Here is a 26,252-nt window from a genome sequence, read left to right as displayed (position 1 = left end):
TATTGGGTGCCAGGCCCTGTTTTGACACTTGTGGTAGCTTGTTTCCAACAGCTCCCAAAGATCCACACTCCTCCTGGTATCCACACCGGTGTGTGTTCCTGTCCCATGCTGTGCCACGTTTAGTCTGTGTGACCAAAAGAGTATGATAAAAGTAATGGTATGCCACTTTTGAGATTAGATTATAAAGGATACTGTGGCTTCCATCTTAGTAGATTCTCTTTCTTGGCTCATTCATTTAGTGAAAGTTAGCCCCCTGGTCATGAGCAGTCTCATGGAGCCTCTTGTGTAAAATGGAACTGAAATTTTTGACCAACTGCCAGCAAAGAATGGAGACCTGACAACAATCACAGAGGGAGCTTGGAAGTGGATCTTCTGATCCTGGTTGAGCCTTCTGATGACCTCACCCCTGGCTGACACTCAACTGCAACCCCATGAGACATTCTGAGCCAGAATCTCTCAATTCTGAGTTCTTGATCCTCAGAAATTGGATGTTGTGCTGTGCTCAGTCACTCAGTCCTGTCTGACTCTTTGTAACCCCATGGACTATAGCCTGCTAGGCTCCTCTGACCATGGAGTTTTCTAGGCAAGAACACTGGAGTGGGTTGCCATTTCCTCTTTCAGAAATTGTGTGAGATAATAAACATTTGTTGTTTTAAGCTGCTAAGTTCGGGGATAATTTGTTACTCAGCAATTGTTAACTGCTACAGTGCTACATTATCACATTAAACCCTCATCACAACTCTTTGAAACATAGGATTTTTTTCTCCTAATTTTCTGATGAGAAAACCAAGGCTGAGATGAATGCAGTTGACTTCCCACACCTGGAAAGTGACGAGCTGGCATTTGTCCTCATGTCTATTGGATTCCAAAGCAGAGGGAACTTGGTTCTGTTTTCCCAGCTGGAATGTCTCCACCTTCAAGGTGAAGGTTCCAGTCATATCAGTTAGCAGCTACTACATCTGTTGTGTGTGTGTGAGTCAGGGACAAGTACGTTTACTAGAAAAAACACTGGGGTTTAAGAGGGGGATACCTGAGCAACCTTGGACAAGTTCCTGCCTCGGTTTCTCTAGCCATTGTGTGGAGATAATAGTTTTTGTTCTACATTCCTCACCAGGCAGCTCTGAGAATCAGTGTGAAGGGACTTTGTAAAATGTAATGCTGTGTAGTGCTGTGATCATGGAGAGGCTCTCACAGTCTGCAGGGGAGAGAGCCCTCAAGTCACCTCTGTACACAAGGCCAGTGCTCCCTCTTTTCTTCCACTTGACTCTAGGTTCAGAAGACAGAGAATACTGAGAGCAGTTGAGGGTCCCAACCAACTGCTCCAGCATCATCCCTCACCATGATCTCTCTCTTGGACTACACTGTAGTCCTGCTGAACTAGTGGAAATTTCCCAAGCTTGACAGGAACTCTCTGTATTTTGAGCTTTTATCTGTGTAGTTTCTTCTCTCTGGACACTGTCCCCAACTTCTCCACCTGGTATGTTCCTACTCATCTTTTAAGACTCATCTTAGATGTCCAAACTTCTAGGATGCTGCTGTCGACCTGATTCAAGGCTTCCTACATCTCCTCTTCATTAGAACACCAGTCTCCTGCCTGAGCTCTTGGCATCCAGCTTCTTGTTTCCATTCAAAGCCCCCATGGTGCAGCCTGCAGTCTTTCTAAAGCACAAATCTTGTCATGTCACTCCCTGCTTAAAATAACCAGTCAATTGACTGATCCATCAATCAGTGCTTCAAGGGCTCCTCTTTGCCCTCAGGAAGACGTCCAAAGCCTTCAGCTGGAAATCAAGGCTTGGTCCCCACAGGTATTTCCAGCTTCGGCTCTCCTCTCTCTCCCGATGGCCCTGCACAAGTAGTACATCCCAAGCACATCACTCTTGTACCGTATCTCAGACACACTTTGCTCTTTCTCTCTTTTTTTAAATGTGATTTTTATTTATTATGTTGTGCCGGGTCTTCACTGCTTCATGGGCTTTTCTCTAGTTGCTGGGAGCAGGGGCTACTCTTCGTTTCAGTCCACGGGCTGCTCTTGTTGCAGAGTACAGGCTCTAGGTGCACGGGCTTCAGCAGTTGCGGCACAGGACTCGGTTGTTGTGGCTCACCTCCTCTAGAGACAAGCTCAGTCGGTGTGGTGCACGGGCTTAGTTGCTCCCAGGCATGTGGGATCTTCCCAGACCAGGGGTGGAACCTGTGTCACCTGCATTGGCAGTTGGATTCTTTACCCCTGAGCCGCCAGGGAAGCCCACACCTTGCTCTCTTATTCCTTCCTATCTTTGCTCTTCCCACTGTTTCTCATGCCCATTCACATATCCTCTACCTGGGGATTTCCTACCTAATCTTCAAGGCCAGCTCTGACTTAACCTTTTCTGGGAAGCCTTCCATGGTGGCTCCAGGGAGAATCCATACCATGTCCTTCTCCCCTCTCCGAAATGACTACTCATGCTTTTGTTACTATTTGTCAGCTTATCTGCTTATACTGGGAGTTTCCCATCCTGGCCCCAAGGCAGCATCCCCAGCAGGGCCAGGACAGGGGTGTAGAGCAGCCATATAAATTGTTGGTTGATTGGGTGGTTGAATAAATGAATGAATGAATAGTCAGTGGATCCATCCTTGAACCATCACTTCTTGGCCAGCGACAGAACTGTTTCCAGCATTAGCCCGTTTTATAGCAAAAGGGGAAGCAGAAGGAAGGGACTGCTGGGACTGCTCGAAGACAGAAAGAAAATCAATAAAAATGTAAATCTAGTTGAGAAAAGCTGTCCCAGGCTGGCTGTGGGGAGAGATAAGACTGGGCTGGCTGAGCCCTGGCTGACAGGGGAAGAGAGATTAGGGGACAGGCAGAGCGGCAGCCAGGGCGGGGCAGAGGGAAGGTGTCTCCCCCCAGTGGCGCCTCCTCCTTCTGTCTTCACTGTCCTCTTGAACCCCTGTGTGCTCCCTAAATTCTTTCAGGGACAGGAGAAGTGGGGGGAAACTTACAAACATTGGTCATCAGGGGGACTGTCTGTGAATGGGTATATTATCATTATTTTGTCTTCATAGTTTTTTAGGGTACAGGAAGTAGGAATAATCAACCTCACTTTACAGGTGAAGAAACTCAGAGGCAGAGAAGTTAAATCTTGCTCAGGGCCACACCATTAGTCAGTGGCAGAGTCCAGATTTGAACTGACTCTAAAATTCTGTTCTTTTTTCTCTACTCCATTGGAGGGCTACAGCCAGGCTTTAGATGATCCCCAACCTCTGAAATCAGATGCACAATTGTGTATAAGTCTGTGTGCATCTTTAATGGGGCGTCTATATCTTTTATCTGATTCCCTAAGGTGGTAGAGTCACCCACTCCTGTTGCTTATATGATGCTACGTCCCTGGAAGTGATGGTCTTTGAGCTGGAAGTTTGTGCAGGACTTCATGAAGCAAGACTGAGAGACTAACAATGGAGTGGGATGTGAACAAGGCCAGATGGATAGAGGGAAGAGCACATGTAGAGGTTCTAGGGGGAAAGAATTCAACACATCTAAAGAATGGCAAGAGTGCCGTAGGTTCTTGCTCCTTGTTTACTTCTGCTCCAATCATGGCTTCTGTGGGCGATCTGCCTGCCCTGCAGTTTCTCAGGATGGGTCTGTGGCCCAAAGGAACTCCAGGCCAGGAATCAGGATGTCCAATCTGGTTCCAGTGCTGTTCTCAGCTGGTTTTACCACCATAGAATCTAGCAGGAGACTATACACCTTCTCCTCCAACTCCCAGGGACAGGGTGAGAAGAAAGGGAGCTAACAGGTGCAACTGCTCATGGCTTTTCATTGGCCAGAAGCCTTGTCAGGGAAGTGGGCTGCTCCCTGCATCTGGGAAGTTCGCTGGCCCTTAGCTGTTCCACCCCTGGCTCTCAGCCACACGTGTCTCTTGCGATTTACTCCTGGAGTCTCCTCATCCTGACCAGCTTGGATGATTTTAAGCACCTCAACTTCTTTGAATCTCAGCTCAACCCAGAGGTGGACTCAGCATGAAGCTAAGGCTGCTTGAGCATCAGGGCCTCTACTCAGGCCCAGGGAGAGGCTTCTGCAATACATCCCTGTTGTCAAGTTCTCGGGAAATTTGCAAAGGTTGACACTTTCACCACAATGGGTCAAGATTGCCAGTTCTTTCCACTCCAACATCCCTTGTATCCCATCTTCCCTTTATGTAAGGCCATTGGCATGGGCATTTCTGGAATATGGCTAAGGGGGAGTGGAGTTGGAGATCAATTTAATTTGGGCTCGTTGGAATATATTTATGTGGTTATCAATCACCTCCACGAAGAGATAAATCATTGCTAGCTACCTCTGTATAGAGAATGGCTTCTAGGAATCTTCCTATCCACAGTCCAACTCATTTGGCATTGTGACATCAAAGTGTCATATTCAGAGGTCATCTGGTGACATGAATGTGTTTTCTGCTGCCTTGCCCTGGAAGTATATGGACAATAGGGGAGAAACAGGTTTGAAATCTACAGAACCAGAAGCTAGTCTGTTGAAAATATTTCCAATCATTGGGGGAAAATTTTGGAAAATTTGGAAGTGTGCACAACAGACAGTAAAAAAATCTTAGACTATTTTTCTGAATTGTGAGATACATTGTTTTGACTTCTTTTTAAATTCTAAGTAAATATTCACCTTCTTCCTAATTTTGTATTCTTCTGCTTAAAGAGAACTTCCCAAGTTGTATAAGCTCCAGTTCTCACAAAATTGAAGTCTAATCCTGGCTCCAGCATTTACTTTGTGTAATCTTGGTCAAGTTGCTTATCCTTTCTGAACCATTTCCTCTTCTGTAAAACGTGAATGACTATTTGGGCAGGTAAGGACTTGGAAAGCCTTGTGACCTTATTCCACTTCTGAAAATGTTACTAGAGGAAGTAGCCCAGCCAAAGGAAAATGAGACCAGACTATACCGGGAGGGGAAGATGTAATATACAAGAAATAATGGTAAGCAATGAATCCAGTAAAACTTAAATCTAAATAACTGGAAATAATGTGGTTGCAAGCTGTAATGCAGTTTGTGAGAAAGATTTCTGTAATAGAAGAGACACTGTGCAAGAACAAATTTATTGATAAGCTATATTTATGATTCCAGATTATTTCTGCAAAACGTGGGAAACAAGAGGGAAGGAGGCGGAATATGAACATAGAAACAGCCTCATCTTGTTGGATGAGACTTTTAAATTTCTGGCATTGAAAAAATACAGGCTCAGATATTTGTTAAACATTTAAAGCTGTCAAAGGTAGAATAAAAATGGGAATTAGAACATTTGTATCTCCCTCTTTCATATAGAATAGCCCCAAAGCCCTGCCACTGAGAGCTGCACAGAAGGCAAGAGCTTCTGGCTAAACTCCCAGCTTCTCCCCTGGCCCCCAGCACAGGGCTGCACCTGGGTTGAGGAAGCTCCTGCTGATGACTCCCTGTCTCCTGTCTCCCAAGGTTGGGAATGGGTGGTGACAGAATGGGCTGGGAGCAGGTTGGGAAATTCTCTCCCCTTCCCAGGAAGATAATCAAGCCAGATAAGACCTGGCCAGAAAACCAGACAAGGCCTGACACAGACAAGGGCCTGTTTGTTCAGACCCAACCAGCCCACAGACCCACTTATTACACAGAATCAGGCATTACTGTTCCCGGATCACAGGGCTGGGCATCACAAAGAACAGGTTCTTACGCCAACCCAGGCATCACCGAGAACCAGATGTTACCCCAATATGTGGGTGTCACAGAAGGAGACATTATCTACACAATCCCAGCTGACACACAGGATCAGGCACCGGGGAGGAAACAGTGAAATTAAGATTCTCGTCACAGAAGTCACAGTGGTGGGCCCACGTCAAACGTATGAAATCTTGGCAATACATGGATACCAGTGAGTCTATGATGAGTGGGTTTGGTCTTCGAAATTAGAAAATTCCCGAGAGTGGGGCCTGGATCCCCCTCACCACCAGGCAGAGAATAGGCCTCACCCAGATTCTGACACCTTGAGGGCAAGCGCTGGGATTTCCTGAGTCCAGAGAGGAGGCTCCATGCTCAGCCAAGGCCCCTGAGGCCTTCACCAGGTTTCTGAAGGCCCTGCATAGCCTGAATGTCCTGAGTGTCTCGCCAATGCTCATGACTCTGCCTCCAGGGGGCGCCAAATAGACACCTCTCAATAGAGGCTGTACTGGACCCACGTTCAGGCTGAGTGGCGCTGGGGAGGAGACCTGAGTTGGATGTCCAGGCCACATAGATGGTCCCAGCTGGAAGACGCCTGAAAGCTGACAAGTTCATTTCCACCTGACCGAGATGGAGGCTGAGGCTCAGATGGAGGCTGAGGCTCCAGGTGAGCAGCAGAGAGGGGCCAGGACCCCAGTGTGTGGGGGAGCCTGGCCTACGAATGTCCACTTCTCCATCCTAGGGCCCTGGGGGGAAGATATGCGGTCCTTCCACCCAAGAAAGTCTGTTTCAGGTCAGCCTGTGTGGCTGAGGGAGAAAGGCGGAAGGCCCTCATGCTCCAGGAGGGGTCAACACAACAAACCCCCAAGGAACTCTTTGGCTCAGATGAACAAACACAGGCCCAGAGAGGGTCAGTGGCTTGCTCGAAGCCACACATCAAGTTAGTGGAAGACTCACAATTGGAAAACAGGGTTCCCAATACCCAATTTCAGGCAAAGGGCCCTGAGGAGGTACTCGCCGTGGCTGCCACTCTTGGCTAGGCTGGGGCCCTGGGACAGCTCACACTCTGGATTCCTCAGGCTCCTTCTTTGCCTCTGATGCCAACAGCTGCTGCTGCAGGCCAGGGTTGGGTATGGTCACCTTGGTCCTCTCCTCTTTGTCCTGCTGCCTTAAGATGGCCAAAATCAAGGCAAAGCAGGCCAGGGAGCCTGTCTTGAAGAAGAACTGGAGGCCGATGAACCTGGGAAAGAGTGAGGAACCCTTGAACTCAGGACCCCCCCCATTCAAAGCCTGGATATGCTGGGGCTGGGAGCAGTCGGGTCAGCAATCATCACCCATTATGCAGTGGAGACACTGAGGCCTTGTCAGGGAGAGGCCTCCAGCCTCAGGGCAGTGGACCCTGTCACCATGGCTTTGGCTGGGGAGGCAGGGGAGCCCCTGAAGTTGATCCCCATGGGAGTCCTTCCTTGGAAGGTGGGAAAGGATCTGAAAAGGGAGCCCTGGGTTGGGGGAGAAGCCTGGGCATCTCCCCTGTCCTGCCCTGACTGCCTCATGGCCTGGGCTGGCCCTGCCTCGCTCTAGGTCTTTCTAAGGGCTCAAGGGGCCTGTTAGTTGCAACTCTGGATCACCTCGCCTGCCACAAGAGGATTCCTGCTTCTCTAATTCACCCCTCTTCTTTGAGTTTTCCTTCTCTAGGAAGCCCTCCTGGAACCATGCACTCCTCAGAGCTGGAAGTAAACAGCTCCCTGCTTCCAGATCTGCTAATAAGTCCCTCTCCTTAACTGTCCATCGTACTCAGGGCCAGTGGCCTCTCTGCCTTCAAGTTCCTTTGGGCTCCCCATTATACAGATGGGAAGACTGAGTCCCAAAAAAGGTAGGTCTCACAATGAGGGAGACAGACCTGGGCCTGGATCCTAGGCCTCCGGTGTCCTAGATAGAGCCATCTTCCTACTCCATGCCAACTTCCTGTCTTTCTCACCACTGCTTGACTTCCCTTAGTCTCCCCTCACTCAGCCCACCTTTGCTAGTTATCAGCTGTGTGACTTTGGGCCACTTACTTAAATCTCATTATCTTCATCCATCCAAAGGGGACACAATATCTAGCTGGCAGGCCTGGGGATTAGCACTGGAGAGCCTGTGTCACTTTGCAGGTGGGTGTCAGCAGACTCCCCTCCCTGATGGGACCCCAAGAATATTTTTAGCAGTTTCCCTACAGCCCCCTGGCAATTGACTCCCAGGTCTCACCGGTTTCGAAGGAGGTCATGGTCATAGTAGCGGCAGACGGCTTGACGCCCGCAGCTCTGGGCCCAGTACACACAGGTGGTGTCGATGGCACTGCCGTGGATCACAGGGCTGGGCATCCAGGCTGAAGGAGGAGGTGCTCAGGGGACAGTGGAACCTTGGCATCCCTGTACCCCTCACCCCGCCCCGTCCCTGGCACTGAACCACTGGGGCTCTGAGCCACTGGGAGCCTCTTGGCCCATTAAGTCCTCAGCCTTCAAGCCCACCCCTCACCCTCGTATTGGATGCCGTTTCCCCGATGGGCTCTTTAGCTGCTTGCGCACCCACGTCTGGGGTACCTAGGTCAGATTTGGAGCCCATGGACCGGTGAAGCCTAAGGTCAGGCACTGGTTCCCACTCATCCCTGTGCCCCCCAGGCCTGGCACACAGCCGGTATCTGGACCAGTGGTCCCCAGCACGTTCTTTACCCAAAACTCTCATGAGCATGAACTGGATCCCCACAGCCAGAGTCTTGTCTTCTTTCTTCACTCCCCTAACAAGCAGGGAAAGAATCACATGAGGATTGAGAGGGCTCCAGCCTTCAAGGGCTTCTCACCATCCCCCTCTCCCCCACCACCCAACATCAGCCTGCCCCCAGTCTGAGGTCCTTGGTGGGTAGGGCACAGGCTCCACAGTCCCTTCAACCTACAGAGCCTGGTCCTACTATACCCACTGGCCATCAGGGACCTGTGCTGACCTGCCTGTGCGTCACAGCTCCCCTCTCTTCCCACCCTCTGGTCCCACCAAATTCTCCCCTTCCTTCTACACTTGGCAAAACTTGGAGCTGGGCAGTCAGACACATGGTTTAACTTCCCTGATCACTAAGATACCTCAGCCTGGGTGGCCCTGGTGACCACTGGCTCCTCTTCTTAGTAACCCCAGAGTGCTCGCTATGGCTCAGTTATTCTCTAGTGTGCCCCCCACCATGTCACCGCCATGTTGTAGGTATAGCATTATGCCCATTTTACAGATAAAGAGACTGACAGATATTTAGACAGGTTGAATGACTTGGTCAAGATCCCACAGCTGATGGGTGTTAGGAGTCAGAATTTGTGCAGCAGACTGACTGCATTAACTCCTCTTAGGCTGCCTGCTGGGGCATCTGATTCTCCTACTTTCGCTCTTGCAGCCAGCCTGATTTATGGATCTACATGCCTTCTAATATTATAAGGCATCCCTCTTCTAATTTTCTAGAAAAGAAATAGGGAATAACATAATCCCAGCATAATGAAAATTTGGAAATATCCTGCTCTGAGGTCCTCTTATTCCAGCCCCCACCTCAGGAGGTGCTGACTGGCCTCAAGCGACAATTTGTCGGTCCCAGCAGGTATCCTCAGGACAATGGCTAGGAAGATCTTGGACCAAGAGGGAGTGCACAGCACAGGCTGGGTCCCCAGTGGGCACTTAATCTCCTCAACACTTGCTCCTGACTTTCTCTGAGCTTCAGTTCTCCTATCTATAAGATGGGGAGAAAACTTCATCTCAGCAGTTGCCATGAGGATGATGATACGACAGCCTGATTTGCTGCAGGGGCCCAGGACACCGGCTTCTTCAAACCCCTCCCTCCGGATTCCCTGTCCTGCCTGGACCTCTTGGAATCCCCCAGTTCAGGCACGCCCCTGCTTTCACCTTAGGATGAGCATGAAGGAGGGTGTGTGGGTGACGCTCGCCAGCGCGGCACCCAGGCTGACCAGGATCATGAAGGGAAGCACCAGGTGGCCGCAGGCCGAGTCGCAGGAGCCGGCTGGCACGGGGCCGCCCCCCGCCACGCAGCTGCAGTTGGTGTAGAAGACCTAGGGTGGGGAGGGGGGGAGAAGAGCCTTCAGAAACCTCTAAGGACAAGCAGCTGGCCAAGGGCACGAGGCTCCAGGAGGCATGTGAGACAGCCACGGACACCAACAACAGCGAACTGGGGCAGAGCTGGCTGGATGCTGGGACTTCTGACCCACTGGTTGAGTCAGGATTGCTGAGTGCCAGACAGTATTTGGACACAGGCTGTCTGCACACAGGTGGGCTGAGGCTGTGGGGAGAGGCGGGCAGGGAGAAGAGAAAAGGGAGAAAGAACCAGAAGAGAGTCACCCCCAACACAGCACACAGACACACACATGCATGTGTATGTGCTCACACACTCTCACACACATACATTTAATCACACACTCACTACCTGTACACACACATACCGTCACACATACTGACACACCCCACACACATGCTCATGCACTTACACACACTCACACACCACATACGCTCACTCATTTTTTTCACCTGGCAATGTCAGAATGTTTGAAATTCCTGATGGTCTGTGCAAATACTAAAGCAGCAAAGAGTATTTGGGGGGAAGGAATTGAGATTTTCCAGTTCAGTGTCCCCCTTTCTGCGGAAGACCTTCCTGAGGTCTTCCCGGGCACTGGATGCTAGAGTGGATTCTCAAGGAGAGATTCAAGTACAGGATGGAGAGAGAGGCAGACATCACAGTGGGAGTCTTGGATCAGCAGGTAAGGGAGGACCAAGGAAGGCTTCACCAAAGAGAGGTGTTGGGTTTGGGTCTTGAGGAATGAATAGGAGTTCGCCAAGAGGAAAACTGGAGTAGAAGGAGTGCCAAATGTAAAATTACAGCGGCATGAAAGAAGCCAGAAATTCCTTGCATGTATGTGAGGGCAGAGGGAGGGCGCTCAGGGTGCAGGGACGCTGTGTGCTGGGGCCACACTGTGAAGAGCCTTAGACACAAAAGGGAACCGACTGCTGTCTCCAGAAGAGGGTGGGCCAGGTACCCTGTCAGCCATCCTGCTGAGTGATTTAAAACACTGGATAAAACATTGAAAGCAATGTTCTGAAAGTATCCACAGGCTGGAAAAAAGGAAAAACTCCTCAGGTTCAGAACTAAGTGAGGTGAACCCAGGGAGGCGAGCAGAGTCCTGACACAGGTTTTGGTTGGCAGGGTGTTTGCAGAACGCTGTGCGATGGAACACAGCTTTCCGGGGTTTGGGAGCTGCAGGGCCAGAGGACAAGCCCTGGCCCTCCCTCCAGCCAGGTGAAAAGCCCAATAGGGGACGCCCGGAAAACTGGGACCCCACCAAAGGCTGAAGAATGAAGAAAAGCAGACCGCTTTCTAAAGTGCAAGGAAGTGTCCTCAGGCTGGCGTGGGGAGCATTTGATTCCATCCTTCATTCCCACCCCCAGGTGGACTGGAAAAGCCCCAGGTCTTTCAGAATTGGTCTATACCACTTCAGGCGCCTGAAGCGGGCAAAGCTGAGCCAAGAAGACCTGGCATTGCTCCTCTGCCCTGTACATCAGTTTCCCAACCAGTGTGTCCCAGAGGCCCTCGGCCTCAGCCAAGAGACAGGTGAGCAGGGATGCCAGCGGCCCTCGGGATGACCTGGTGAGCTCCGGGCAGAGAGAACCCTCTGGGACTTTCACCTCCAGCTGCGGCAGCTGTAGACTCTTCCTAGTGTGGAAAGGGCTGGGAAGCCCTGACGTGGATGCCCAGAGCCACAGGGAGACTTTAAGCATGGGAGACATAAGAACTGATGGCACACAAGCTGCTCTGCTGATTCGAGGGTGGACCTGACCCAGGAGGGAGGTGAAGAGGCAGGAGGGAGGGAGAGTGGGATTGGAGAAAAGGGTTCTGATTTCGAGAGATACTGCTTTGGCCAGAATGTTCATTCGGGTTTTTTCCAAACATACATCATATGGGAAAACCTGAACTAACCTTTTGGTCAACCCTGTATTTAGGAGGTGGAATTAGGGCAAGGTAAGACACACACACACACACACACACACACACAGAAACAGAGAGAGGAGAGATTGGAGACCTAGGATTCCAGCTTGGGTGACTGGGTATTCCATCCATTGCACGACAAGGCTATGCTGGCCATATATGGGCCCCCCCTGAGCACACACCATTTGGACCTTCACCACACTGAGCAACTCACTGGGTTGGAGATAAAATAGAGGGACAGGTAAGTGGAGAAATATAACAAGGCCAGGTTACCAGACGTGAACAATCCTGTTTTGAGAGGCAGAACGTTGCTGGGAGGGATGAAAAAGCTACAAGCCTTTCTCTTGGGGTTTTCCCAGCCCTTTATTCATATTCATCTAGTTCCACGGCAGGAAGTTCTTCTTATGAATGGCTTCAATCTCTCTAGCTGCTTCTGAGTCTCACTCCCTAGGGCCCCACCCCCTGAGCCCTAGATGCTGCCAGCCATCCACGTCTCCTTTTTTCCTCTGGTCCTTTACTCATTCATAAATGGTTACTGAGTGCAGCTGTGACGGACACTGATTGACTCATCCCTGGGCCGAGGAGCTCAAGTCGGCCTGAGGAGGCAGGCTCATCAAGGGACAATTCCAGGACTGCCCTGGCAGTCCAGAGTGACCCCTGGTCCAGGAGGATTCCACATGCCACGGTGTGTCTGGTGCCACAGCTACATAAGCCCATGCACTCTAGAGCCTGTGCTCTGCAACAAGAGAGGCCACTATAATGAGAAAGCTGCACGCTGCGACTAGAGAAAGCCTGTGTGCAGCACCGAAGACCCAGCACAACCAAAAATCAATCAATCAATCAATTTTAAAAAGAGAAACAATTCCAGGCCCGTGTGACAGTTTCTGAGTGTCAACCAGGACTCAGCTGCACCCTCCCCCAAATGCCATGCCTAACACCACCTCTGAGGGTGCTCTGGAGAGGGAGCTGGGCTCGGAGGCCACAGCCCTTGGTTCTAGTACCAGCTTTGGCATTAAAACTTTGGGCAATGCCTTGTCCTTTCCCGGGCCTCCATTTCCCATCTGTATAATGGGCATGACAGAAATGTGTATCACCGCATCCTTAAAATTTCTCAGGCTGAGTGCTTTTCATGGATCATGTCATGTGGCTCTTCACTTAATAAATGTATCTAGATGAAGAATTCTGCACAGTGCCTGGTGTATAGCAGGCACTCAATACTCTCACCCCCACTTCGCAGAGCAGGAAACTGAGGCACAGATTAAACCATTTGCTGAAGGTAACAGAGCCAGCTGGAAGCAGAACAGGGGTCTGAACCAGATAGCCTGGCCTCAGTGCTCATAGCCCCATATCTGCAGGAGCTCACAGTCACCTCGAGGATCCTGCCCCAGCCACCAGGGCCTGCGGATCTCTAGAAGGGTCTCAGGGAGATCAAGGTTAGGACAGTGAGTGCTAGGACGCTTGAAAAGGCTTTGATTGCGACTATTCCAAGTGCAAACTATACGTAGCTCGGGAGGCACCTGGCTGGCTTCTGAAGTACCATCAGCCAGGTGCTTCCCTCCATGCCAGCCTGTGCGGCCCAGGTCCCTCCCCATAGGGATCTTGGGCTTAGAGGCTGCTGCCCAGCAGGACACAATGGCAGGGGTTCTGCATGATGTGGGTGGGACTCTGGAGAGAGGGAGGTATTGTCATAATAACCAGCCTGACACTACCCATCCCACCACACACACACACACACACACACTATATTCCAGCCTGGGAACCCGAGGAAGGTGAGTATTGTCCCCGTTTGTCCTTCGGGGGCAATGAGGAGAGAGGAGGGGAGGAGCCAGCTGGTCCCGGTGGTCTTTCTAAGGTTCCCATAGAATGCACTGCCGTTAGTTATGCTGCCCACTCCTCCCCTTTTCTCCCCAACACCCCACCCCTGGGAGCTCCTTGAGAGCAGATCCTCTTGGCTCTGGGTCTGTCCTTAGCCCCCAGCACAGGACCTGGCACAAAGGTGGGGCTCCACAAAGGTTTGTTGACTGAGTGATTGGCTAACGGAATGGGCTCATTGCTCCAGCCTCTCCCTCACCTCCCTGCCTCCTGGTCTGCATTCTACTCACCTTCCTCCACACTATGGCCTCAAATGTGATCAAACACAGGTCTGACCTCCCCTGCTCAAAACCCATCCAAGTCTCCCCACTGCTCTCCAGATAAAGTGTCTACTCATGGCCCTTCCCTATTCGAGGCCCTTCCTTGTCTGGGGCTTGCTTTCCCTCCATGAACTCCTAGGCTTCTGTTCTAACTGTATGTGCATGTGTGTGTATGTGTGCCTACGTGCCGTGTGCTGGGCCCTCCCTGCCGGGAAAGCCCTTCCCTAGCTTGCCTGCTCACCCTTGAAGATCCAGCACAAATGCCACATCCCACGAAGCCTTCTGGGACCCTCCCAGGTGGGCTACATCTCCTTCCATCATTGATTGTCCTTGTGGGGACCCCTTCTGTCTTTCACGACCCCTGGAATTCCTGAGTTACTTCCTTCTGCCTGGACAGCTGGGACCAGATCTGATTCACCTCTGCACTCGGGGCCCTGGCACAAGACTGGCAATGAAGGCTTATTGAAAGAATAATATTCTGTATCTGCCAACAGAAGGAGAAGACAGCTGATAAACAGAAAGAAGAGCCAGAGAATGAGGATATTCAGATGTGGAGGGTGTGACAGGCGCACAGAGACAGGGAGAGCAGAGCCCGTGAGAGGCAGGGGGCAGCCGGAGGCCTGACCCACCTGGCTTTTGTCTGGAACCTCCTGGACTACCCGGCTTCTGCAGCCTGCATGGCAGGGCGTGATGTACTCCACACGAGAGCTGGAGTCACAGACAGGGTTAAAGTCGTCTGAGGGACAGGAACAGGACTCCATGCAGCCTGGAAATAGCTCCAGGCCAGGCTGAGCGCTGGTGGGAGAGAAGGCCAGCATGGTTGGTCTGGTTCTCCCTCCCTCAGGCCAGGGCTACCTTGCCCCTGCAACCTCCCCTGAGAGCCATGGTCAGATTTCAGCTCTGCACAGAGGTTTTTACTATCAGAGCTGTTCCATGACATGCAGTTGTGAGCCTCTCGCCAAGGAAGCTGCAAGAGGCCTCCAACGGGAGAAGTGGGAAGCAGGGTGTGGGCCAGAGGCTCTGAGACCCCTTCCAGCCCCAAGATCCTACAAGTCGTTGAGCTGCTTCTGTGACCATCTCTGTTCCTCAGTGACCCTCTTTTTAGGGGACATAAGATAAATTCTTCCCAGAATTTAGTCTCAGATGAAAAGTACCTTTATCTCGATGAGCTGGATTGCTTCCTTTTCTGATAAAATTAGAACTATAGGTGTGGGGTCTGGTCAGGGTACCTGAGTAGCTGTGAGGTCTCCGACCTGTTCCTGCCTCTCTCTGGCCTCAGTTTCTCTGCCACCTCTGCAGATTCCCTCTCCCTATTGCCATCCTGCAGTCTCACGACCTCCCTCTCACTCTCACTCCCCTGTTCACTGCCCAGGGCATGTCTCGGTCCCATCTGACTCCCTTTGAGGGTCTGTTCCCAAGTCTCAGGAGATCCCCTGCTCTACTCTGGCCAGGGCCAGGCACACGGGGACAGGAGATCAGAAGGGAGGGGATTCCTTGCTATCATCGTCTGTGAAATGGGGATAATGGTAGGACCTCTCCCAGAGATCCCACAAGGGTTCAGTGAGATGGAATATGGGAGCGTCTGAGCACATGGAAGACCCTCAGTTCTTGGCAGCTGCAGATACCATTAGTTATGATGGAATATGAGAGTGAAAGTGAAAGTAGCTCAGTCGTGTCCAACTCTTTGCGATCCCATGGACTATACAATCCATTGAATTCTCCAGGCCAGAATACTGGAGTGGATAGACTTTCCCTTCTCCAGGGGATGTTCCTAACCCAGGGCTCCCACATTGCAGGCTGATTCTTTACCAGCTGAGCCACAAGGGAAGCCCATGATGGAGTATGAGAAATTCTCCATTTGTTCAGTTGGTCCCTAAAGGCTTCTTCAATGAATTAGAACCCAAAGCTCAGTGAGTAATTGCAAGAATATAGAGGAGAATCTGGGTCAGATGAAATGTCGGGTCAAGGTGAGAGACTTCAGAAGAAGAGACAAATGGGGCCTGTGAGGTAGGCTGACTTTTCCCCATTTGCTTTAAAAATAAAAACTGTGGTAAATATTCATTTACTTTTTAATCTAAAAATGATTAAAAGGGCCTGGCTCCCTCCTCTGACCAGAGGCTTCATGAGGGCCTGGTTGAAGCCCCTCTTCCATGCCCAGAAGGAGGCTCTGCAGACCTTCGAGAAGAGAAGGGATGAGGAAAGAGGGGAGAGGTCGACGAGCTGGGACCTGGGACAGGGTGGGCAAGAGCTGAGCATATCTGCACTGAGCCTCGCCCACAGCCACACAGAAGGAGCCCCAGGTGTGGAGAGTTGGCACGGGGATGGAGGGAGGAGATGCCAAGGGGAGGAGTGAACAGAGCACGTTGGGGGATGTTAGCTGGGTGTTGTGCCAGCCTGAGCCTGGTGTGGCTTCCCAGGAAAAATGCAATCATTCTGGAGAAGAGGCATCAATGGAACTTCCAACATCCTCTCCAAGATGGTTCCCAAGGGGAGAGAGTCTGTGTCCACGGGGTTTAGGGGGCAGAAGGGGAAGGGAGAGAGGTATCAGAGGCTTTCCTCCTGGAGGGTAGAGGTGCTGCCCCTCACATCTGGGGAAAAAGACTGGTACTTTAGGGTCACAGGACAACAGGATTTTAGCTCCCAGTCTCTAAGGACCAGAATCTCCAAGGTCTCCAGTCCAACTCCCTCCCAGGGCATATGTTCTCTGGGCAGTGTTCCTGAGAAGGGCCTTCTTACATGTGCCATCCACACAAGTGGTCTTGCCCTGCCTCAGCCTCCAGCCCTTCCCAGACCTGAGCTGTCCTGCCCACAAGTTCCACCCCTACCTGGTGGTGACTGACACCTTCACTGAGCCTTCGAGGGAGAAGTCCCACTGCTCACAGCGAGCCAAGCAGGGAGAGGTGGGGAGATGTGAGGTGGGGGCTACTCCACTGACCTGGCCTTTTCTGGGCCACCCCCCTCCTATGCCCCTGGTACCCTCCTCCAGCTTATGCTCACCGGCTCTCAAACATACTCACCCAGGCTGGTGGCTGATGCCTGCAATCTGATGGGAAGAGCAGCCCATGAAGAAGAGGGGCGTGCTGAGGACCAGGCAGCACAGCGCCCCCAGCAGGCAGAGGGTGCCACAGTGCATGGGGCCCAGGCGGAGGCGCTTGACCAGGATGCCCCCGACCACGATGCCCACGATGGCCAGCGGGATGGTGAGGCAGCCTATGAGCAGGTTGGCATAGGACGCTGTGACGGAGAACTGGCGCTCCAGGAACTTGGGCAGGAAGGTGGCCATGCCCGCCACCATGGACGACACGCACACCTGGGACAGGACCACCAGCAGAAAGATGGGGTGGCGCAGCGTCCTCAGCAGCACCCTGGGGAAGACTGTCGGGGCAAGCGGAGGGGGGGACGGTCAGGGCGGGCTGGCCTGCCACACGTTTCCGTCCCGTCCCGCCCTGGTCAGCTTGTTCCCTGTCTTCCATCCTGTCTCGTCCTATTTAATTCTATTGCATTGAGTTTCATCCCATGACATTCCATTTCCTTCTGTTTCATCTTTGAAGTTCGGTTGCATTTCATTCCATTGAGTTAGACTGCATTTTAATCAACTACATTTCTTCCCAATTCATTTCCACTCAAGATGCAATTCCATGTAGTCTGCTTCTATAGTATCCTGTTTGATTCTCATTCAGCTCGTCCCATCTCATTTCTTCTCTTCTATTATCCATCTCATTTCCTCTGTTCTACTGTCCATCTCATTCCCCCCACTCAGTCCTTTCAAGCCTGTCCTGCAATAGCTCTTTCCAAGGTAACCCAGGCCTCTGTCTTCCCTTCTGTGTCTCCAACATTGGACAGCACCCACTGCCTTGATTTCCCCATTCCTAGTTTGTGTTTCTCCACAGCACTTTACCTAACATACCACACACTTCACTCATTTAACCATTTTATTGTCACCCAGTCAGAATGTAAGCATCATCAGAGCAGGGATTTTTATCTATTATGTCAATTGCTGAATCTCCAGGGCCCAGGCTATAGTAGGCACTCAATAAATATTTATGGAATGAATGAGAAAATAAGTGAATGCACATATAGACTCAAGGTGATCAAACAGCAAAATGTTAGGGTGGAAACTAAAATCTTCAGAGAAGGTGAAAACTGAGCAGGCCTGGTGCTTGGCAGCTTCCTGGAGGCAGAGGCAGGGCCTGAAGAAGGGGAGGATTTGGAGTGGGGGAGTCCTCCAGGGGAGAAGCCAGGGCAAAAGCCTGGAGCCAAGAACAGAAGGGATGGCTCTCCCCTCTCCTGCCACCTCCTAAACCAATGCCTATGTACAGGTATCCTCGCTGCAAGTCGACACATTGAGTCAGTCCCGAGGTCTGGGCTTCAGGGCCTTCATCAGCTGGGCCACCCAAGGTGATGCCCAAGAAGGCTTTGTGTGACCTCTCTCCACTGACAACAGAAGAGAAAGACATGTTTCTGCCCTCAGAAGGCAAGATGAAGTTAGAGACACAAGGCATGAAGGAGACAGGAGAAAAGGCCTTTCTAAGAAGAGGCATCAGGGTATCAGGGACTTCCCTGGAGGTTCAGTGGTTAAGACACCACATTTCCATTGCAGGGGGCATGTATTCAATCCCTGGTCAGGGAACTAAGATCCTGCATGCAGCATAGTGGCCAAAAAAAAAGAAAAAAGAAAAAAAATCCTGATTCATACCAATAGGTCATTCTATAGGATTATATCTAAAATAATAAACACTATTTATTGAAAAAGAAAAAAGAAAAGTGGCATCAGAGGCGCAAACTACTTGCCAGGCTGGGCTGAGGGGAGAGATGGACATGGGCTCCTCTGGGCTGAGTCTGGGGTGGGGGGGTCCCTTCTGTTCCTGCAGCAGCAGGGCCAGCGTCCCTGTCATGGGAAGTTTCTGTTTGTCCTCAGAGCATGGGGAGAGCCAAGCCAGCTGGTTCCCTAGCACCCTGGCCTGGCCAAGAACACTTCTCCTTGGGCGCCAGAGAATAAAAACAAAGAGTCTAGGCAGGGTGTAGCTGGGAGAGCTGGGGCTGTGGAATTCCCCCTCCTTCGTGTCCCAGGCCTCCTCCTGTCTGAGTCCCTGGCCACACACGCAGCACATCCAGCTGGCACTTGGAGTGGGGAAGATGTGACACCGGGCGTTCACCCCAGCCAGCTGCTCCACTTTCCTCCCTCCTTGAACTGCCCTGGCCAGGAGTAGCCTGGGCTTGGTCCAAGCCATACACGTGACCTCATGGTACAGGTAGGGCCAGGAGTGGGGCAGGGACTGGCCCAAGTTCATCTAGGAAGGTCTGAATCAGGCCAGGAGTTGCTGGGGGTTTCCTGACTCCTGGTGTCAGGGTCATTTCCCCTCTGTGCCCCAACTCCCACCCCAGCCTACATTCTTAGGCCTCTGGCTGCCTGACTTCAGAGGGAGGGCTCCATCTCATGGATTGCTTCCATCCCGTTCTCCTGGGCTAATCAATGCAGTGCAGTTCCTTCCTATTCTCATATCTCCCTTCATCATCTTCAATTGTCCCTAGGACAGATGGAAAATTCCTGGAGGGCAGGGTTATGCCTATAGCTTAGATAAGGGATACCTGAAGGGGAATTCCAGGGCTGTCTGTAGCTCAGAGACTTTAGCTAGACAGGTGCTTCCCTTGGCTCATCACAATGTCTCCTCCTCTTGGACAAGCCAGGGCCTCTCACCACTTAGAGACTGCGTCTCCCTTATCAGACAGGAGAACCTCCTCCAGCACAGAAGGCAGGTCTCCTCCATTAGCCAAGGCAAGTTCTCCCCTGAAGTCCCATTCAGGAACTAGGTATCCTCTATCAGACAGGGACTTATGTCTCCCCATCAAACAGCACCTCTCCCAGCTCAGGGACTATGTCTCCCCCATCAGATGGCCTTTCCTTAGCTCAGAGGCTGTCTTCTTCTAAGAATTTAGGATTCCAGCAGCTGAAAGACTATGTTGATTCTTCTATCTGCCTCTCCCTCTCCCAGTCCCAGGTTGTCAAGGCCAAACCTTAGGATCAGACTGGCCTTCCTGGAGCTCATCAGGAAGCCGAGAAGCCTGCCTGTGCCAGCCCTGTCTTGGTCTCTCCTAGGATCATGTAGGAGCTTGAAACCATCAGAGATAATCTGGCCCAGGACACCCACTCTAGGATCCAATTTCTGCGACTGGCCCCAGCTTTCTTCTGGGCTGAAGCCAAAGCAATGATTAATAGTCTCTTCCATGGAGCAGGGCACTGGGGCCTTCCAGCAGCTGGGGGTGACCTCAGGTTAGGGAGTCTAAGCCCCTGCCTCTAGGTTCAGCCTCATAGGTTCCAGGCCTTTCTTTCCCTAGGAATAGAGGACAACCAGGCTACTGGTACCCTACATCAAATCCTAGGACACCAGGGGATAGGTGGCTGATATCCTAGTATCAAATCTGAGGACCCCAGGGGCTAGATTACTAGTACCCCAACATCAAATCCTAGGAAACTTTCCCCAAGAAACTCCCCTAATTAACTTCTTAATGCAAAAGTCCTTGGGGATGGGGGGGGGGATGGTTTAAGCAAACCCTGTGGTTATCACCCTCCTAAACCACAGGCCACTCAATTTACTGTCCTGAGATATGGTCAGAATAATAACAGCAGGGCAGAGATGATATTTGAAAAAATAATTGTACCTTATATAAGCATAGTTTTTTAATAGTATGTAAAGGACCTTCCATTCATTATCCCATATGAGTCTCCTAACAGTCCTTGAGAGAGGCAGAGCAAGGATTACTGACCCAGTCTTTTAGATGAGGAAACTCTGGTTAGGGGATGAAAGTAACTTCTAAAAGATCGTACACTGGGCAGTGCCAGGGGTGGGCCTCTAAACCACCCCTTCTTCTGAGTTGCCATCCTGTGCCCTACAAGATCCCGATGCACAGGAGGCTCTGTGTTTGCAGGATCAGACTCTTTAGATAGGATGACGTGGCCACAGCATGGACCCTGGTTACTGATCAATTTAGCTCAAGGTCTCAGGGGCAGAGTGACATGGATTTCACCCCTCACTGTACAGATGGAGAAACTGAGGCCCAGAGAGGAGGAGCAAGGACCCAAGATGAAAGTCTAGATTTCTGGACTTCAGCCCAGAGTTCCTTTCACCCATGCTACAGCCAAAGACTTTAATAAAAAAAAAAATTACTGAGAGCCTCCTGTTTGCAGGCTCTGTAGTGGGAGGAGAAAAAGGGTCACCGATGAGCCATCACAAGCCAGACCCTCAGGAGCTCACTGTTTGGTTGGACAGCACAGATCTGAGCTGATACAGGAGCCCTGAGAGTTCAGAGAGCTGACATCAGGGAGAGCCAGACTGGGGGATGGAGAGAATGGCTTGACTTAGAGGTACAAGGAAGCTTTTAATAGATAGTGATAAAAATGATGTTCTAGGCAAAAGGGATCCTATGAGCAAAGTCTTACAAGAAATGTATGGTGCTTATGAGGGGCCTGTAGATATGGAAGATGAATCAAGAAAGGCAGACAGGGGGCTGGGTTCTGTACAGTCTCACCTGCCCCTCTGGCCCCACCTCTGGCCTCAGCTCACTTACCTTTGATAAACTGGATCACAGTCAGGTCTGGGGCAATCTGAGCTAGGTTGTCTTTCTTCTCTGGGGAGTCTGCAGGGCTCTGCTCAGAAGAGGAATCCTCACCCTGGGAAGACACACGGCCGAGGGCAGTCAGTTAGATGCCCAACATTCTGCTCAGAAGTGCTGCGGGCGAGGGAAGGGAGCTCTGGGGGAGGAGAGGACGCGGGGTCTGTCCCTGCCAGCAGCGTCCCATTTGTTCTCGGCCCCTTAGATACTTAGCAAGTGGTTTTTGAAAAGTGGATGAAATTCCAATGGCTGAATTTTATCACACCATTATTAACATCATAATAATCAACATGACCATGAAAGTTCCCGCAACCACCACCGTCATTATTCTCATCATCTTAAATATCACCCCTGTTCATATCACCAATTTCACCACCCATGAACAACCAAGATTGGCCTTACTATTGTTGTTGTCTCTGGGAAGGTCACCAAGCACCTGCACAACCTCACAATCACTGCCATCATCCTGTCGCTTTTCCCCTCACATCACCGGCAGCAACGTCATTATCAGAATCACTAATGTCGTTATCCCTGTCTCTCCCGTCATTGTTATCCCCACAACCGTCTTCACCACAACCAGCAGCATCGCCAGCTTCTATATAAGGTTATCACCGCACTATCTTCAGTTTTATATCACTCATGGCTGTCATCATCTGGAGAGTCACCACGAGCAGGTGCCTCCAGGGCTTGTCCTGTTCCATCCTGTTTGCAGCAACAGGAAGGGATCTGGGTTGAGGGAGGCAAGAGGCAACAGCCCCCTTATCCTCTTGGAAGCGTCAGACCACAGCCAGAGGGGATTGCTCAGCCCCTGGACCACATTGCGAGGAAGCTCACAGCTACCCTGGGGTGTGCTCTTCCATGTGGGAAAGGATGGCTTCTGTGCAACTCCTAAGAAAAAGGTCTTCAATCCCAGAAAAGAGATCAGGGGTGATACAATTACAGTCTTCTGACTGCACCAAGGAGGGAAGGATAAAATGATAAATAACGGTTAATGGTTATTAAGCACTTACTACCACCCCAGTGCTCTTTCAATGACAAGACTGTTAACTCATTGAAACCCCACAGCAACTTTCTTAAGAACAGTATAATCCCTGTTTTTCAGGGGAATAAAACTGGGACACAGAGAGATGAAGTAATTTGCCCGGTCACACAGCTAGTAAGTGGTCTGGCTAGGACCTGAATCCAGATGGCTTGACTCCAGGGCCTGTGTGCATTTGGTCAGTTCACCCTAAAGGCAGGAGGGAACCAATGCTCTGAGCGACCCAGCACTGAGTGCTGCGTAGTCTACCCGCCCTGCTTTAATACAACAATGCTTTCATACAGGTACTATTACTGTGCACATTTTTATATGAGTAACTAAGTCTTAGAGAAGTTGCTACTGGCACAGGGTCATTCAAATATAAGTGATCTAGTGAAGTCTGATTTTACTACATTAAAAAAAATTTTTTTTAATTTAATTTTTTGGTTGCACTGAGTCTTCGTTGTTGTGCCCCGGCTTTCTTGAGTTGTGGAGAACAGGGGCTGCTCTTCATTGCAGTGCTTGGGTTTTTCATTGCAGTGGCTTCTCTTGTGGTAGAGCACAGGCTCTAGGAGCATGAACTTCAGCAGTTGCAGCTCACGGGCTGAGTAGTTGGGGCACACAGGCTTAGTTGCTCCGTGGCACGTGGAATCTTCCCGGACCTTGGATCGAACCCATGTCCCTTCATTGGAGGGTGGATTCTTATCCACTGTACCACCAGGGAAGTCCTGATTTTACTACGTTTTTATGTGCAGTCTGAGACGAAGATTAGAAGCAACAAGTTCCATGGAAGAAGACTTAAGCCCAGTGTGACAAGCAGTTTGGACAAGGCTGTCCTGGGAGGAAGTGAGTTCCCCATAACTAGGAGCATGCTAGCACAAGCTGGCTTCCCCTGGTCTGGAGTGCTGTCCACCCTGGGGAAGGGTGGGTTGGGCTGGAGAGTCTATCTGGGGTCTCAGTTCTGCCTCTTTTCTCCCCATAGAGCCTCTGTGAGGCCCCTATAAGCTTCATCCTCTGGCTGGTATATGACACCTTCTCTTCTGTTGCCCATCTTTTTTGCTAAGGAGCAAATGTGAGATTTCCCCACGTTTTAGAACCTCCATGAGGGCTCCCACGCCAAGAGTGCCCTGTTCCAAGCCTCCTCCACCTTGTTTCCAGGTGTTGACTGGCTTAAGCCTAGCCTCGCCCCGGTAAGGAAATTTATTCCAAAATAAGTTCAAGTGTGTTTGTTCCCCTGTGGGCTTCTCCCGTCCTCCTCTCTACTTCTATCCCAGCAGGTACTAGGCTCTGGATTCTCTGGCCTTAGGGGAGGTTTGTGGCAGGGCAAAAAGTCATGGCTGCAAGATTCTATCGCTTCTGGCTTTTGTTTCCAAAGCCTGACTCCATCGAGAAGATTACACTGAGAGTTGTGGGGAGTGTGAGGTGAGAGGGAGGCCCCTGAGCAGTCTGTGGGTTCCCTGAGCAGCAGGAAGCCACATAGCCTCTGTGACAGTGCCCAAGGAAGCAGTTCACTTCAAAGAGGCAGGCTGCAGACTGATTGAAAGAGGCTGAGTTTCCATGTTCCCACCCACATGGAGCTCCTCAGCCCCAAACAGGTTGAGGGGGACCACATGGGCCATGGGGAATTGAGGCTGATGCCTGCTGGGGGTGCGGTGGTGGTGAGGATGGGACCTCCCTGGTGCCTGGATATCCTGTAAGACCTTAGGACATTTGCTTTACCTTGGTGGGAGAGCCCTGAGAAAGGCTGAGGTTGATTTTCCTGCTGAGCCAGCAGGATGGGCCTTCAGAGTAGAAGTTGTGATTTTCAGAGGAAACCAGGAATAATCTACCTTATAGACACTTAGAGTCTGAGTCAAACCTTGTTCGGTGTCTCTCCTCTGAGCTCTGCAAGAGCAGGGACCATGTTTACCTCCTTCCCTGTTGAAACCCTGGTGCCTAGCACGAGGCCTGGAGGGCAATGGTGGCATCTGAGGAACAGCTATGGAAAGAAGGAGTGCAAGAGATGGCTCCAACGGGCAGTGGGTACAGGCAACACCAGGCTCTTGGAAGAAATGTAAGAACATCAACAGGAGATGCTATTGTGTTGGCAGGAAGCTTGACGCTATCTGAGATGCTATCTCCCAGACTATAGTCCTTCTTTTGCTCCAAATAAAACTTAACTCACAACTCTTGTGTTGTGCTTTTTTTTTTTTTTCCCCAGTCGACAGTAACTTGCACATCACCCAACTAGCATGGGACAGAACTAAGATTTAGCTTAAGCCTGCCTGAGTTAAAAACACACATCTGATCCACCAAGCCCATGAATCAGAGATCTGGTGCAGGGCTGGCAGAATTAGAAAGCACCATTGTGGGAGGATGTGAAGGGGCCTGAAATCTGAGTCTTATTTTTCTGGATGAGGCGCTGTGGGTCTGTTATTCATTTGTGTCTCAGAGCTGTGCTGTCTAACACACCAGCCACCAGCTTCATGTGGTCACTGAGCACTGGAACTGTGACTAGTCCAAACTGAGATGGGCCAGAGTGTAAAGTACGCATTGCATTTCAAAGACTCAGTATGAAAAAAAGGAATGGAAAATATCTCACAATTAGTTTTTTATACTTATGGTAAAATGGAAATATTTTAAATATAGCAGATTAAAGAAAATATTTTGTTAAAATTAATTTCTTTTACTTGTGAATGTGGCTACTAGACCATTTGGGCTTCCCAGATGGCTCAGCAATAAAGAATCTGCCTGCCAATGCAGGGTTTGATCTCTGGGTCAGGAAGATCCCCTGGAGAAGGAAAAGGCAGCCCACTCCAGTATTCTTGCCTGGGAAATCCCACGGACAAAGGAGCCTGGGCAAGTGACAGTCCATGGAGTCACAAAGAGTGGGACCTGACTTAGCAACTAAATAACAACTAGACCATTCAGAACGATGTTTGTGACTCATGTTGATATTTCTTTTGGACATGCTCTCTTAAGGAGAATTAGAAACTCTCCTTACTCCATTCTCAGGCCTAGCCTAGCTGTAGGAGAGCATGTGGGAAGTTCCTGGGTCCCAGAGGGAGAGGGTACCGCCCCAGGAATGGGAGTAAGGAGGGTGGGGATAGATTGATTTCTTCCCAATCTTCCTATTGGGGGTGGGGCAGGCCCATCCTTCAGACACGCAGCATCTTGTGAGTTCCTTGCCTGGGGTTCCTTGACCCCAAGTAAACAGTAAAAGCCGCAGTGACATCTGCTGCGACATGTGCACACCCTCTGTGGTCTACACTGCACTTTCACATCCACCCTGTCATTTAATTCCCACAACAGTCTGATGGAGGGATTATTATTGCACCTACTTCACAGAAGAGGAAACTGAGGGCCTCCCCCAAAAGGGCATGTGTCACCGGGGAGTAATTGGCAGAGCAGTCTCCGTTGCCACCCCCAGCATCATCTTGCTTTCTGGGGTTTGGAGACAGGAGGGGAAGGACAGTCCTTCAGGGGCTGAGGGGTCCGGAGGGCATCCAGGGAGAGGTGAGATCTGGGATCAGATCGACAGGAAGGGAGAGGTTATTTGAAGCAGAGGCGTAGTACTAGCAGAAGGGTGGTGGTGGGAAGAGAGGGGCGTGGGAGGTGGGGGGAACCACCCTGATGGCGGCTAAGAGCCTCTCAGGACCACGGTGAGAGTACCACCACAGAAAAGCACCCCATCAACCTCTACTGTTACAAGAAATGGCCAGACCCAAAAACCTGCCAGGTTTAACACTGAACCACCATTTCTCTTTTGAAATACTCACCAACTACTCTTTTTTCCCTTCCATAGATTGTCAAATATATCTGGAAACCAATTAGAGACTCTCCCCCACTTCCAC

General features: G+C 50.8%; 1 protein-coding gene across 2 annotated transcripts in view; it reads right to left on the bottom strand.

The window, feature by feature from the left end:
• Positions 1-5,052: 5,052 nt before the first annotated feature.
• The window catches only part of SLCO2B1 (solute carrier organic anion transporter family member 2B1), a 52,408-nt gene continuing 31,208 nt past the window's right edge, over positions 5,053-26,252 (bottom strand). For both annotated transcript variants that reach the window (XM_055549093.1, XM_055549094.1), the window contains exons 8-14: positions 21,357-21,459; positions 16,808-17,165; positions 14,420-14,585; positions 9,570-9,733; positions 8,369-8,433; positions 7,905-8,025; positions 5,053-6,900 (exon numbers count right to left, since the gene is read on the bottom strand). In XM_055549093.1, the coding sequence (XP_055405068.1) occupies positions 6,720-6,900; positions 7,905-8,025; positions 8,369-8,433; positions 9,570-9,733; positions 14,420-14,585; positions 16,808-17,165; positions 21,357-21,459 (1,158 nt within the window). In that variant the 3' untranslated portion in view covers positions 5,053-6,719. The remainder of the gene's footprint in view (positions 6,901-7,904; positions 8,026-8,368; positions 8,434-9,569; positions 9,734-14,419; positions 14,586-16,807; positions 17,166-21,356; positions 21,460-26,252) is intronic.

This window comes from Bubalus kerabau, chromosome 15 (assembly GCF_029407905.1).
Source record: "Bubalus kerabau isolate K-KA32 ecotype Philippines breed swamp buffalo chromosome 15, PCC_UOA_SB_1v2, whole genome shotgun sequence".
Lineage (NCBI taxonomy): Eukaryota > Metazoa > Chordata > Mammalia > Artiodactyla > Bovidae > Bubalus > Bubalus kerabau.
This window is presented reverse-complemented; position numbering and strand designations above follow the sequence as displayed.